General features: G+C 43.8%; 1 protein-coding gene across 3 annotated transcripts in view; it reads left to right on the top strand.

Moving 5' to 3' along the window:
• LOC110496472 (adenylate cyclase type 2) overlaps nt 1-13,208 on the top strand; it is a 93,630-nt gene extending 80,422 nt beyond the window's left edge. For 2 of the 3 annotated variants that reach the window (XM_036953050.1, XM_036953052.1), the window contains exons 20-25: nt 2,119-2,277; nt 2,484-2,630; nt 3,485-3,592; nt 4,058-4,172; nt 4,357-4,481; nt 12,192-13,208. In XM_036953050.1, the coding sequence (XP_036808945.1) occupies nt 2,119-2,277; nt 2,484-2,630; nt 3,485-3,592; nt 4,058-4,172; nt 4,357-4,481; nt 12,192-12,344 (807 nt within the window). In that variant the 3' untranslated portion in view covers nt 12,345-13,208. Of the gene's footprint in view, nt 1-2,118; nt 2,278-2,483; nt 2,631-2,860; nt 2,930-3,484; nt 3,593-4,057; nt 4,173-4,356; nt 4,482-12,191 lie in introns of those variants that run through there. The other variant, XM_036953053.1, reaches the window with a different exon arrangement.
• The last annotated feature ends 1,110 nt before the right edge of the window (nt 13,209-14,318 follow it).

Raw genomic sequence — 14,318 nt, forward strand, 5'->3', positions numbered from 1 at the left:
TATATCAGGCCATTATGTTCTAGTCTCAGTCTATTAATTATAGACCTATGGTTTATTATGTGTAGGTCTATGTGAGTCGCATTTTAAGAGCAAGACTCGTGGATTAACGTAGGCCTACAATACCTTTTATCTGTAATGTGAAATCACTTACTAGATGGTTTGTTGTGTGCGATCGATTAAAGTACACAGCAAATTGGCCAGTGTTACCTTGTATTGATTTTTCAGTGTAACATTTCTAGTGTTGATTCAGGAGTTAAATTAACACAGGTGTAAAATAACCCCAGTGTTAGTGTTAATAACCAGTGTTGAGTGGAGAGTAAAATGTTCCCATCAAAACTTCGCCCATCATGATCTAATTTCACAGCGTGCTCTACTGCAGCTAGAATTTTGTTTTGAATTCATATCTGTGTTTTTACATGTACATTGATTGATTTATTAATCGTATGCTACACAAAGACAAATAACAGAGTTTTCTCAACTAATTCAATCAGTTAGTTAGATTTATTGCATCCGTTGCTGAAGTGGCTGTTACAGTTGAAGTGGTTTAGGTCGTCTCCTTTCTTAATATTCCTTCCCCTGACAGTTATTTCGGAGGCAGGCTGCAGATGAATAAAGATGTAGGATGTGCTAACGCTGTCTGTATTTCAATAGGAATAACATATCACTTTACAAGCCAGCATAATGTAACTTTAAGGCCTGATGTCAGTGATGATTTAACATTGGAGAATTTGCTGTCTAGGGTATAGGATAGGCTATGCTTTTATGATAATGAAATTATGATTTGAGTGCCTAAATTTGGCCCTGCCATCATCATATGTTTGCCAAAGCCACTGCTCTGGAGTACCATCCATCAGAGGTTTTCAGAGACAGTTTTGTGTTCCCAGATATACCATTCCCAGTGGACAAGAGCCAGCCCATACAGTTCCCCCTGTTGTCAAACTGGGTTATAGTCACCAGTAGGGTAGGGGCTGTGTTTTGGGGATGAAGTACATGTTTAATTGAATTGCAGTATTTGGTTAGCTGTATTTTAAACGATTTTACAATTGTAAGCCTTTGTTTATTTCAAATATTTTCTGGGGGTGTTAAATAGTCTCTCCCTTGCAGCATCTGGCTCTAAGCCTGAGGTAATGATGAATTAAACAGATTAATGATTCATTAATTAAGCATCATCAGTAGTTGCCTTCTAAACAGCCTCTCATAATACCACTGTTCCTGCCTAACCTAGTTACTAGGCTTTCTCAACTCTTCGCAAGGATGACCTAACTAGTACACACACACACACACACGTATATAAACGCCGGCCCACAGGTAGCCAGCCATAAGCTCTAATACAGGGCACATACACAAACATACACACATACACCCACACACACACACTGGGGTGTTTTGACCACCATCTCACAAATAACCAATGAGAAACCAACACCTATACTTTATGCTAATCAGGCTTGGTGCTCAGCGTTTCCTGGAGTGAAGCTGCTATCCTCTGCTTCGTTGTCTTTTTACCGGAGCGCTCATTTTCCATCAATACAAATCATGCTCAAGGGCCAGTTGGTGAGATAGTTCTATTTCCCAAACGGCACTCTAATCCCTATAAAAGTGCAGTAGTTTTGACCAGGGCCCTTGTCAAAAGTAGTGCGCTATATAGAGAAAAGGGTCCCATTTGGGACAGAGTCTCTTATTCTGCCATCAGATTATCTCCATTTTGGATGGAAGGGGAATGATTAGTTGACAGTAGGAGTATTGTAGGTCTATGGGGGAGGAAAATGCCCCTAATTTTTTCCATGTCGTTAAAGTTAGGAGAATGTGTGAGAGGAACAGTTATAGATTACAGGTGTAGCTTGAAGCAGTGACTCTCCAAGTGGACAATAAACGTTTTAAAAAACACTTTGAGAACGACGTGTTTGACCTAGCAGCACATTGACCCTTGTGTTCCGTTTTCAATTCTTTCATTGTTTCAGAAGTCTAGTCAGCACTGAGTCAAGTCCAGTCTCATTTTAATTAACTTGATCTGTTCAGCAAATGAAAGCGTAGTCATTTCAGAGAGTAAAGTCAAATGATTTATAAATACTTTATGACCACCATATCTTTACCGTCTCTGTGTCCTCCTGTTAACAGAATGAATATTACTGTAGGTTGGACTTCCTGTGGAGGGACAAGTTCAAGAGAGAGTGTGAGGAGATTGAGACCATGGAGAACCTGAACAGGGTTCTACTAGAGAACGTTCTACCGGCCCATGTTGCAGAACACTTCCTGGGACGTAACTGGAAGAACGAGGTGAGGCAGCAACCATTCACAGGACATCAGAACCTTGAGAACTCAGAATCATAGATCGAAGCACATTCCCATTCTAAAACTCTTCAAAGAAGACACAAAGTAAATGCATTCTAGAACTAACTTTAGAACCACACATTCTAACCCTATATGGAACCAGTAGCATAGATCCATTCCACTGACCTCTGTCTGTGTGCTTGTTTCTCCAGGATCTGTACCACCAGTCGTATGAGTCGGTGTGTGTGATGTTCGCCTCCATCCCAGACTTTAAGGAGTTCTACACAGAGTCAGATGTCAACAAGGAGGGCCTGGAATGTCTCAGACTCCTCAACGAGATCATCGCTGACTTTGACGAGGTGAGTTACTCTGTCCTTATTGGCTACTAATCACATCTGTGTGTTGGGCTGTTGTAGAATGTGTCACAGTAATATCACATCCGTTACTACTGATCATAACCAGATGTTAGACAATACAGAGCATCCTCACTGATAACAGGAACAAATCTGTAACCAAACTGTCTGTAACATCCTCGTTACAGTGTTCTTGCTAATTGTCTACCCTCTCCCTCTCTCTGTGTGTGTGACAGCTGCTGTCCAAGGCTAAATTCCATCCTCTCTCTATCTCTGTGTGACAGCTGCTGTCCAAGGCTAAATTCCATCCTCTCTCTATCTCTGTGTGACAGCTGCTGTCAAAGGCTAAATTCTACCCTCTCTCTCTCTCTCTCTCTCTCTCTGTGTGTGACAGCTGCTGTCCAAGGCTAAATTCTACCCCCCCTCTCTCTCTCTCTCTATCTCTGTGTGACAGCTGCTGTCCAAGGCTAAATTCTACCCTCTCTCTTTCTCTCTCTCTCTCTCTCTCTCTCTCTCTCTCTCTGTGTGTGACAGCTGCTGTCCAAGGCTAAATTCTACCCTCTCTCTCTCTCTCTCTCTCTCTGTGTGTGACAGCTGCTGTCCAAGGCTAAATTCTACCCTCTCTCTCTCTCTCTCTCTCTCTCTCTCTCTCTCTCTCTCTCTGTGTGTGTGACAGCTGCTGTCCAAGGCTAAATTCTACCCTCTCTCTCTCTCTCTCTCTCTCTCTTTCTCTCTGTGTGTGTGACAGCTGCTGTCCAAGGCTAAATTCTACCCTCTCTCTCTCTCTCTCTCTGTGTGTGACAGCTGCTGTCCAAGGCTAAATTCTACCCTCTTTCTCTCTCTCTCTGTGTGTGTGACAGCTGCTGTCCAAGCCTAAGTTCAGCGGGGTGGAGAAGATAAAGACTATTGGCAGCACTTATATGGCTGCTACTGGTCTCAACGCAACACCTGGACCTGAATACACACAGGTACATCTTTTACACACACACACACACACACACACACACACACACACACACACACACACACACACACACACACACACACACACACACACACACACACACACACACACACACACTCACACACACACACACACACACACACACAGCAGAGAACACCAGAAGAAAAATATGTAATTCATTAATTAATTCACAAACACACATATACACACATGGTGGGAACTGGATGACATATACTGTATTTTAAACCCACAGAAATGATCAAACTCAGCTACAGCATCAACTCACCACCAATTACAGGTTTAAAGTTGTGTGATGGTGCTAAACAACTGAATGATTCTCCCTCTCTCTCCATTCCTCTACCCCCCTCTTCTCTCTTGTCCTTTTCTGTCTTCCTCGTCTCTCTTTCCTCTCTCTGTTCCTTTCCATTTTTTCTTTCTCCCTCACTCAATCTTCTACTCTCTCTCTCAGGAACATGACCGTCAGTACATGCACATTGGCACAATGATGGAGTTTGCCTTCGCTCTGGTCGGGAAACTAGACGTTATCAACAAACACTCTTTCAATGACTTCAGGCTACGAGTCGGTAAGAGAGAGAGAGAGAGAGAGAGAGAGAGAGAGAGAGAGAGTGTGCGTGTGTGTATGAGAGAGAGAGAGAGAGAGAGAGGGCGAGAGAGAGAGAGAGAGAGAGAGAGAGAGGTATAGTGTAATTGGTACAGTCCGACTCTGTCTTACATGTGACCTCTAACCCTTCTTCCTGGTTGTGTCAGGGATAAACCATGGTCCGGTGATTGCGGGGGTGATCGGAGCTCAAAAGCCTCAGTATGATATCTGGGGTAACAGTGTTAATGTGGCCAGCAGGATGGAGAGTACTGGGGTACTGGGAAAAATACAGGTACTCAATTAATACAGTTATACGAATAGTAATGCTACAGCAGTTTCCCAAACTCTATCTTGTTTCTTTTTCTCCCTAGCACTACACACCTGACTCGAATAATCAACTCATCATTAAGCTTTGATTATTTGAATCAGCAGTGTAGTTCTAGGACAAAACCCAAAATGTGCACCCTTGGGGAAACACTGCTACAGTAGCTCCATGCAGTTTTATGTTATACCACTAGGTGTCGCTGCAGAAATAGATCAAGGTTAATGAGAACGGTATACAGGTACAGAGCAGATGTTATGCAAATGTAGATATATAATAATGCAGAACTATACAATATAGTCGAAGCCACTATGAACTTATCTCTTTGACTATTCTCCTTTCCTGATTAAGTCTCCAGTTATTAATATGAATTTACCACAGAGATCCTGTCCGGCGCCGACAGAGATGGCCGCCTCGCTTCGCGTTCCTAGGAAACTATGCAGTTTTTAGTTTTTTTACGTGTTATTTCTTACATTGGTACCCCAGGTCATCTTAGGTTTCATTACATACAGTCGAGAAGAACTACTGAACATAAGAGCAGCGTCAACTCACCATCAGTACGACCAAGAATATGACTTTCGCGAAGCGGATCCTGTGTTCTGCCTTTCAAACCAGGCCAACGGAATGGATCCCAGCCGACGACCCAAAAACACGACTTTGTAAAAGGATGAAACGGAGCGGTCTTCTGGTCAGACTCCGGAGACGGGCACATCGTGCACCACTCCCTAGCATTCTTCTCGCCAATGTCCAGTCTCTTGACAACAAGGTTGATGAAATCTGAGTAAGGGTAGCATTCCAGAGGGACATCAGAGACTGTAACGTTCTTTGCTTCACGGAAACATGGCTCACTGGAGAGACGCTATCGGAGTCGGTGCAGCCAACTGGTTTCTCCACATCGCGCAGACAGAAACAAACATCTTTCTGGTAAGAAGAGGGGCGGGGGCGTATGCTTCATGGTTAACGTGACGTGGTGTGATCATAACAACATACAGGTACTCAAGTCCTTCTGTTCACCTGATTTAGAATTCCTCACAATCAAATGTCGACCGCATTATCTACCAAGGGAATTCTCTTCGATTATAATCACAGCCGTATATATTCCCCCCCAAGCAGACACATCGATGGCTCTGAACAAACGTTATTTGACTCTTTGCAAACTGGAATCCATTTATCCGAAGGCTGCATTCATTGTAGCTGGGGATTTTAACAAGGCTAATCTGAAAACAAGACTCCCTAAATTGTATCAGCATATCGATTACGCAACCAGGGCTGGCAAAACCTTGGATCACTGCTATTCTAACTTCCGCGACGCATATAAGGCCCTGCCCCGCCCTCCTTTCGGAAAAGCTGACCATGACTCCATTTTGTTGATCCCTGCCTACAGACAGAAACTAAAACAAGAAGCTCCCGTGCTGAGGTCTGTTCAACACTGGTCCGACCAATCTGATTTCACACTCCAAGACTGCTTCCATCACGTGGACTGGGATATGTTTCGTATTGCGTCAGACAACAACATTGACGAATATGCTGATTCGGTGAGCGAGTTCATTAGAACGTGCGTTGAAGATATCGTTCCCATAGCAACGATTAAAACATTCCCAAACCAGAAACCGTGGATTGATGGCAGCATTCGTGTGAAACTGAAAGCCCGAACCACTGCTTTTAATCAGGGCAAGGTGACCGGAAACATGACCGAATACAAACAGTGTAACTATTCCCTCCGCAAGGCAATCAAACAAGCTAAGCGTCAGTATAGAGACAAAGTAGAATCTCAATTCAATGGCTCAGACACAAGAGGTATGTGGCAGGGTCTACAGTCAATCACGGATTACAAAAAGAAAACCGGCCCCGTCACGGACCAGGATGTCTTGCTCCCAGGCAGACTAAATAACTTTTTTGCCCGCTTTGAGGACAATACAGTGCCACTGACATGGCCCGCAAGTAAAACATGCGGACTCTCCTTCACTGCAGCCGACGTGAGGAAAACATTTAAACGTGTCAACCCTCGCAAGGCTGCAGGCCCAGACGGCATCCCCAGCCGTGCCCTCAGAGCATGCGCAGACCAGCTGGCTGGTGTGTTTACGGACATATTCAATCAATCCCTATCCCAGTCTGTTGTTCCCACATGCTTCAAGAGGGCCACCATTGTTCCTGTTCCCAAGAAAGCTAAGGTAACTGAGCTAAACGACTACCGCCCCGTAACACTCACTTCCGTCATCATGAAGTGCTTTGAGAGACTAGTCAAGGACCATATCACCTCCACCCTACCTGACACCCTAGACGCACTCCAATTTGCTTACCGCCCAAATAGGTCCACAGACGATGCAATCTCAACCACACTGCACACTGCCCTAACCCATCTGGACAAGAGGAATACCTATGTGAGAATGCTGTTCATCGACTACAGCTCGGCATTTAACACCATAGTGCCCTCCAAGCTCGTCATCAAGCTCGAGACCCTGGGTCTCGACCCCGCCCTGTGCAACTGGGTACTGGACTTCCTGACGGGCCGCACCCAGGTGGTGAGGGTAGGCAACAACATTTCCACCCCGCTGATCCTCAACACTGGGGCCCCACAAGGGTGCGTTCTGAGCCCTCTCCTGTACTCCCTGTTAACCCACGACTGGGTGGCCACGCACGCCTCCAACTCAATCATCAAGTTTGCGGACGACACAACAGTGGTAGGCTTGATTACCAACAACGACGAGACGGCCTACAGGGAGGAGGTGAGGGCCCTCGGAGTGTGGTGTCAGGAAAATAACCTCACACTCAACGTCAACAAAACTAAGGAGATGATTGTGGACTTCAGGAAACAGCAGAGGGAACACCCCCCTATCCACATCGATGGAACAGTAGTGGAGAGGGTAGTAAGTTTTAAGTTCCTCGGCGTACACATCACAGACAAACTGAATTGGTCCACCCACACAGACAGCATCGTGAAGAAGGCGCAGCAGCGCCTCTTCAACCTCAGGAGGCTGAAGAAATTTGGCTTGTCACCAAAAGCACTCACGAACTTCTACAGATGCACAATCGAGAGCATCCTGTCGGGCTGTATCACCGCCTGGTACGGCAACTGCTCCGCCCACAACCGTAAGGCTCTCCAGAGGGTAGTGAGGTCTGCACAACGCATCACCGGGGGCAAACTACCTGCCCTCCAGGACACCTACACCACCCGATGTCACAGGAAGGCCATAAAGATCATCAAGGACATCAACCACCCGAGCCACTGCCTGTTCACCCCGCTATCATCCAGAAGGCGAGGTCAGTACAGGTGCATCAAAGCTGGGACCGAGAGACTGAAAAACAGCTTCTATCTCAAGGCCATCAGACTGTTAAACAGCCACCACTAACATTGAGTGGCTGCTGCCAACACACTGACTCAACTCCAGCCACTTTAATAATGGGATTTGATGGGAAATTATGTAAAATATATCACTAGCCACTTTAAACAATGCTACCTAATATAATGTTTACATACCCTACATTATTCCTCTCATATGTATATGTGTATACTGTACTCTATATCATCTACTGCATCTTTATGTAATACATGTATCACTAGCCACTTTAACTATGCCACTTTGTTTACATACTCATCTCATATGTATATACTGCACTCAATACCATCTACTGTATCTTGCCTATGCCGCTCTGTACCATCACTCAGTCATAATATGTACATATTCTTTATCCCCTTACACTTGTGTCTATAAGGTAGTAGTTTTGGAATTGTTAGCTAGATTACTTGTTGGTTATTACTGCATTGTCGGAACTAGAAGCACAAGCATTTCGCTACACTCACATTAACACCTGCTAACCATGTGTATGTGACAAATAAAATTGGATTTGATTTGATTTGAATTTGCGTTAAATATGTACATCTATAGAATATTCTGCCTACATGTGATGTTTTGGACATGCTGCTTTGTGGTCCCTTTCAGTCACTTGATATAACACACTATGGGGAGCCAACGACCAATCATAATCACCTGAAGAAATTACGCCCAACGGGCTAATGAATGTCGAGACCACCCTCAGAATAGCCTTCCTGGCTATAATACCAGGGCGCGCATTCATTTCCTCTATTCTTCGCTCTTCATCTCGCCTGAAGTAAGAACGCGTCACGCAATTTACAAACTTTTCAAGCACACAAGGCTACGAGATTCGGCTCCGACTTAGGTGTCTGTTGGTGGGGAGAGAGTACTTGTCCCTCTAGATATTATGAGTTTTTGGTCTTGGTATTGTTTTTTGTGTTTGTTAAAAACCCACTACTTTCCGCTCCACTTGTGTAGACTGTGCTTCCTTGCTTGAGTAAGATGGCCATTGGTAAAAGTAAGTTAAAAATGGCTAACCAGCCGAGTTTGAACCTCCGACCGTGCCCAAGGGCATGTGGTTTCACAATCAAAATGAAAGATACTCATGAGTGCTGTAATGTTTGCCTGGGGTGGAAACACGCTCATGTGACCATTGTCCCCGGCTGGGTTCAACTTCCATTTTACGTCGGGTTGACTTTGTGAGAAAGATTGGGGCTGCTGGCGGTGAAGTGACCTCTGGGACGGGGTCGTCTGAGGCTGGGAGAGAGCTGCAGCAGCGGTGGGTTGACAGGCGTGTCGTCACAGCCCATGTAAGGGATCATTCTGGTTTCTGTGGCAGTGGAAGTGTTCAGGGGATGATGTACCCCTGGTTGGCTCTGCAGGGTTTTCAGAGTGTGAACCGGATGACATCAGTTCGGGGCAGCCTAACTCCCAGCTTTGGATTCGGCAGGGGAGAGGGAACCATTGGTGGTTAATGCGCCTTTGATGGAGCTGTGTCGTAGGGCGGCAGATCACCTGGGTGTCTTCTCCCCCGCAGAGCAGCTCTTCCAGGTTTGGGGGAAGGGAAGCGTTGCTTACTCCTGTTTAAAGATTGTGCAGATGAGATAAAGGTGATCTGGGATTCCACTCATTCAGCCAGGCTGGTGGTACCAGGTTATAGTGATTTCTTGAATGTAGAGAAGGGTTTCCTAACTGGCAACCCACGGGTTGTCTTATTCGGCCCCCTAAGTTTTCTGAATAAAGTATACATACACAATATACATATACACACATACAGTACATACATATATACAGTTCAAGTTAGAAGTTTACATACACCTTAGCCAAATACATTTAAACTCGGTTTTTCACAATTCCTGACATTTAAAGTAAAAATTCCCTGTCTTAGGTCAGTTAGTATCACCACTTTATTTTAAGAATGTGAAATGTCAGAATAATAGTAGAGAGAATGATTTATTTCAGCTTTTGTTTCTTTCATCACATTCCCAGTGGGTCAGAAGTCTACATACACTCAATTAGTATTTGGTAGCATTGCCCTTACATTGTTTAACTTGGGTCAAACATTTCGGATAGCCTTCCACAAGCTTCCCACAATAAGTTGGGTGAATTTTGGCACATTCCTCCTGACAGAGCTGGTGTAACTGAGTCAGGCTCACACATTTTCTATAGGATTGAGGTCAGGGCTTTGTGATGGCCACTCCAATACCTTGACTTTGTTGTCCTTAAGCCATTTTGCAACAACTTTGGAAGTATGCTTGGGGTCATAGTCCATTTGGAAGACCCATTTGCGACCAAGCTTTAACTTCCTGACTGATGTCATGAGATGTTGCTTCAATATATCAACATAATTTTCATCCCTCATGATGCCATCTATTTTGTGAAGTGCACCAGTCCCTCCTGCAGCAAAGCACCCCTACAACATGATGCTGCCACCCCCGTGCTTCACGGTTGGGATGGTATTCTTCGGCTTGCAAGCCTCCCCCTTTATCCTCCAAACATAACGATGGTCATTATAGGCAAACAGTTCTATTTTTGTTTCATCAGACCAGTGAACATTTCTCCAAAAAGTCAGATCTTTGTCCCCATGTGCAGTTGCAAACCGTAGTCTGGCTTTTTTATGCCGGTTTTGGAGCAGTGGCTTCTTCCTTGATGAGTGGCCTTTCAGGTTATGTCGATGTAGGACTTGTTTTTACTGTGGATATAGATACTTTTGTACCTGTTTCCTCCAGCATCTTCACAAGGTCCTTTGCTGTTGTTCTGGGATTGATTTGCACTTTTCGCACCAAAGTACTTTCATCTCTAGGAGATAGAGAGTTATGATGGCTGCGTGGTCCCATGGTGTTTATACTTGCATACTATTGTTTGTTCAGATGAACGTGGTACCTTCAGGTGTTTGGAAATTGCTCCCAAGGATGAACCAGTCTTGGCTGATTTCTTTTAACTTTCCCAAGCAAAGAGGCACTGAGTTTGAAGGTAGGCCTTGAAATACATCCACAGATACACCTCTAATTGACTCAAATTATGTCACTTAGCATATCAGAATCTTCTAAAGCCATGACATAATTTTCTGGAATTTTCCAAGCTGTTTAAAGGCACAGTCAATTTAGTTTATGCAAACTTCTGACCCACTGGAATTGTGATACAGTGAATTATAAGTGAAATAATCTGTCTGTCAACAATTGTTGGAAAAATTACATGTGTCATGCACAAAGTAGACTTGCCAAGACTATAGTTTGTTAACAAGAAATTAGTGGAGTGGTTGAAAAACGAGTTTTAATGACTCCAATCTAAGTGTATGTAAACTTCCGACTTCAACTGTATATTTATTTTTAATTGTTGGACATAAAAGACTGTAAAAGCACCAGGAAACCTGTTCCAAGTGATTTTCATTTTTTTAATCTGTTCCAAAGTGTTCCTACGCATAATAGAGAGACACGTGATGGTAAAACAATGTTAGTATTGTTTGAAAATGTTATGTTTTAGTCAAATATTATATATGTTTGGGCATCTTGTGGTCAATTTGCAGTGTACAAATTCGTCGTTATTATGTTCCGGCGTCCCGACTACCAGCTCAAGAAGAAAATCGGCTCGCGGCTGAATCTAGTTGATGATCCCTGAAGTAGAGGGTGGATCGGTGGTTAAATGTGGTAACAATGCTGCAGCGGTATCATCATATCGGTATGCTGTATGAGCTGAATAAGACCGTGGAGGCGTAGAGTCGGATTCAGAGCTTCTCTACAAAATCCGTGCTATGGCTGTTTTTGTGCTGCGTCTGTCCCGCGGTACTATCCTGGCTGTCGGGGAAAATTACTGGTTGCCGAAGTCCCCAAACCCGGTGTGGGCCTGGTATGAAAAATGCGGTACCATGAAAGCACATTGTTTCAACCCAAGGTTCCTTGGTGTTCAGGGGTATTGAGAGAGCGGTATCGTCCAGGTGTGGGCATAATAAACACAGTTCCTTCCGCACGTTCAGACACACGGTTGTCAAGAGTGGTGGATTTGAAAACAAGCATGACAACAACAACAAAAATGATCCCAGTCCTCATGGTGGTGCTCGGTCCCTTCAGGACATAATGTAGAGAGACTGGCAGAGTGCTCCGTCCAGTGGCCGGTTCTGGCATTACTGCCCTGTCTGGCACAGTTTCAGCTGGGGCACTCGGTGCCTTTTTGCAAGTGCCTGAGCGGTACTGAATTGAAGGAATGAATGCGAGCCCGTTATTATAGCCAGGAAGGCGGAGCTTCCGTGATTTCAGTTTTCCTCTGGTGAATAGGACTGGTCGTTGACTTGCCATAATACGTTATACCTCGTTCCCTCCTTCAGGGAATAGTAGTTATATTCATAACTGTATGATTTCCTTGCTTCCAGGTAACTGAGGAGACAAGTCGTATCCTAGCGACGCTGGGCTACATGTGTTCGTGTCGAGGCATCATCAACGTGAAGGGGAAGGGAGAGCTCAAAACCTTCTTCGTACACACGGAGATGACCAGATCGCTGTCTCAAGGGACTGTGATGCCTTGAACATCATACACTGAACATTACACATACACACACATGAACACACACACATGCAAACACACTTCAGCTATACAAACAAATGTATCTACATACACACGGATAGACTTGCACGCACATACACACACATACGTGCATGCACAAATAAAGCACATACAAACATACGAGGACTTACACACACACGTAACACACGCACACAGTACTGCCTGCTGTAGTAGAACGTATCAAACAACAGACTTTGTTTGCAACAGTAACTCCAGACCACTTCATCTAAACCAGACAGAATGGCAGACAGACAACATTTAGAACAACAAACAGAACAACAGACAGACGGCTGTACATACAGTATTACCTGCATCGTCCCTCCTTAGCTGGACACAGTAGTAACTGAACTTCACAGGGTAACGTTGTCCCTAGATACTGATCTTAGGTCAGTTTTGCATTCCCCTCTCCCCTAATGATTAAGGTTAGGATGTGTTTAGGGTAAGCTGATCTTAGATCTGTGCGCAAGGGAAATTTCAACCTGGAGTGGATTTCATTGACTACCTGAGCGGTCGAGTGGTGCAGTGCAGACACAGATAGTCGATGCCATCTTGGCACCGATAGTCCTTTCACTATTACAGTACTTTTAGTCAGAATTCTATTTAAAATGTGGTGCCAACATGAAGGGTTGTTTTCCAAACTGTCTATGGCTAGCCTCTCTCTATGGCTCTGGAGCAGAAAGCGACGTGGACCTCAAGAGCAGTCGGGGAATCAAGAGCTACTGGACTTTTGTAAGAAAACGAGAAAACAATATCAACAACAGGAGACTGTTTCCATGTTTTGACGCCATAATTTTCTTACTCATTAAAACATTTGTATATAAGTGAACCAATGTGCCTCATGTCATTGAAAGTCAACTATTTATGATTGCACTGAAAAAGTCCACTAAGTAGTTCGATAAAGAGGTAGTTTGATCAAGTATTGTACTTTATTATGTACAGTTGTAGTCGGAAGTTTACATACATTTTAGCCAAATACATTTAAACTCAATTTTTCACAATTCCTGACATTTAATCCTAAAAATTCCCTGTCATTGGTCAGTTAGGATCACCACTTTATTTTAAGAATGTGAAATGTCAGAATAATAGTACAGAGAATGATTTATTTAAGCTTTTATTTCTTTCATCACATTCCCAGTGGGCCAGAAGTTTACATACACTCAATTAGTATTAGGTAGCATTGCCTGTGCGTCTGCACAGTTTGGGCTACACACTAATATGACCCCTCTATGGAAAGTGCGTCTCTCAACAACACATACAGTCAAAGGTTTGGACACACCTACTCATTCAAGGGTTTTTCTTTATTTTTTTTACTATTTTCTACATTGTAGAATAATAGTGACAACATCAAAACACTGAAATAACACATATGGAATCATGTGGTAACTAAAAAAATGTTTAACAAATAAAAATATATTTTAGATTTTAGATCATTCAAGGTAGCCACCCTTTGCCTCGATGACAGCTTTGCACACGCTCGGCATTCTCTCAACCACCAGTCACCTGGAATGCATTTCAATTAACAGGTGTGCCTTGTTAAAAGTTAATTTGTGGGATTTATTTCATCATTAATGCGTTTGAGCCAATTAGTTGCGTTGCGACAAGTTAGGGTTGGTATACAGAAGATATCCCTATTTGGTAAAAGACCAAGTCCATATTATGGCATGAACAGCTCAAATAAGCAAAGAGAAATAACAGTCCATCATTACTTAGACATGAAGGTCCGTCAATCTGGAAAAGTTCAAGAACTTTGAAAGTTTCTTCAAGTGCAGTCGTGTCCAAACTTTTGACTGGTACTGTACATGTTGGTTGTTTTGCTCTAGGATGCCCACAAGCCTCACAAGACTCATCTGATGATCCCTCGGTACCAGTTGAAAAAATGAATGGAAGTATACTGTATATGGAGGTAGTCCCCTTTTTTTAGCACTAAACTATCTGT

Source organism: Oncorhynchus mykiss, chromosome 18, assembly GCF_013265735.2.
Source record: "Oncorhynchus mykiss isolate Arlee chromosome 18, USDA_OmykA_1.1, whole genome shotgun sequence".
Classification (NCBI taxonomy): Eukaryota; Metazoa; Chordata; class Actinopteri; order Salmoniformes; family Salmonidae; genus Oncorhynchus; species Oncorhynchus mykiss.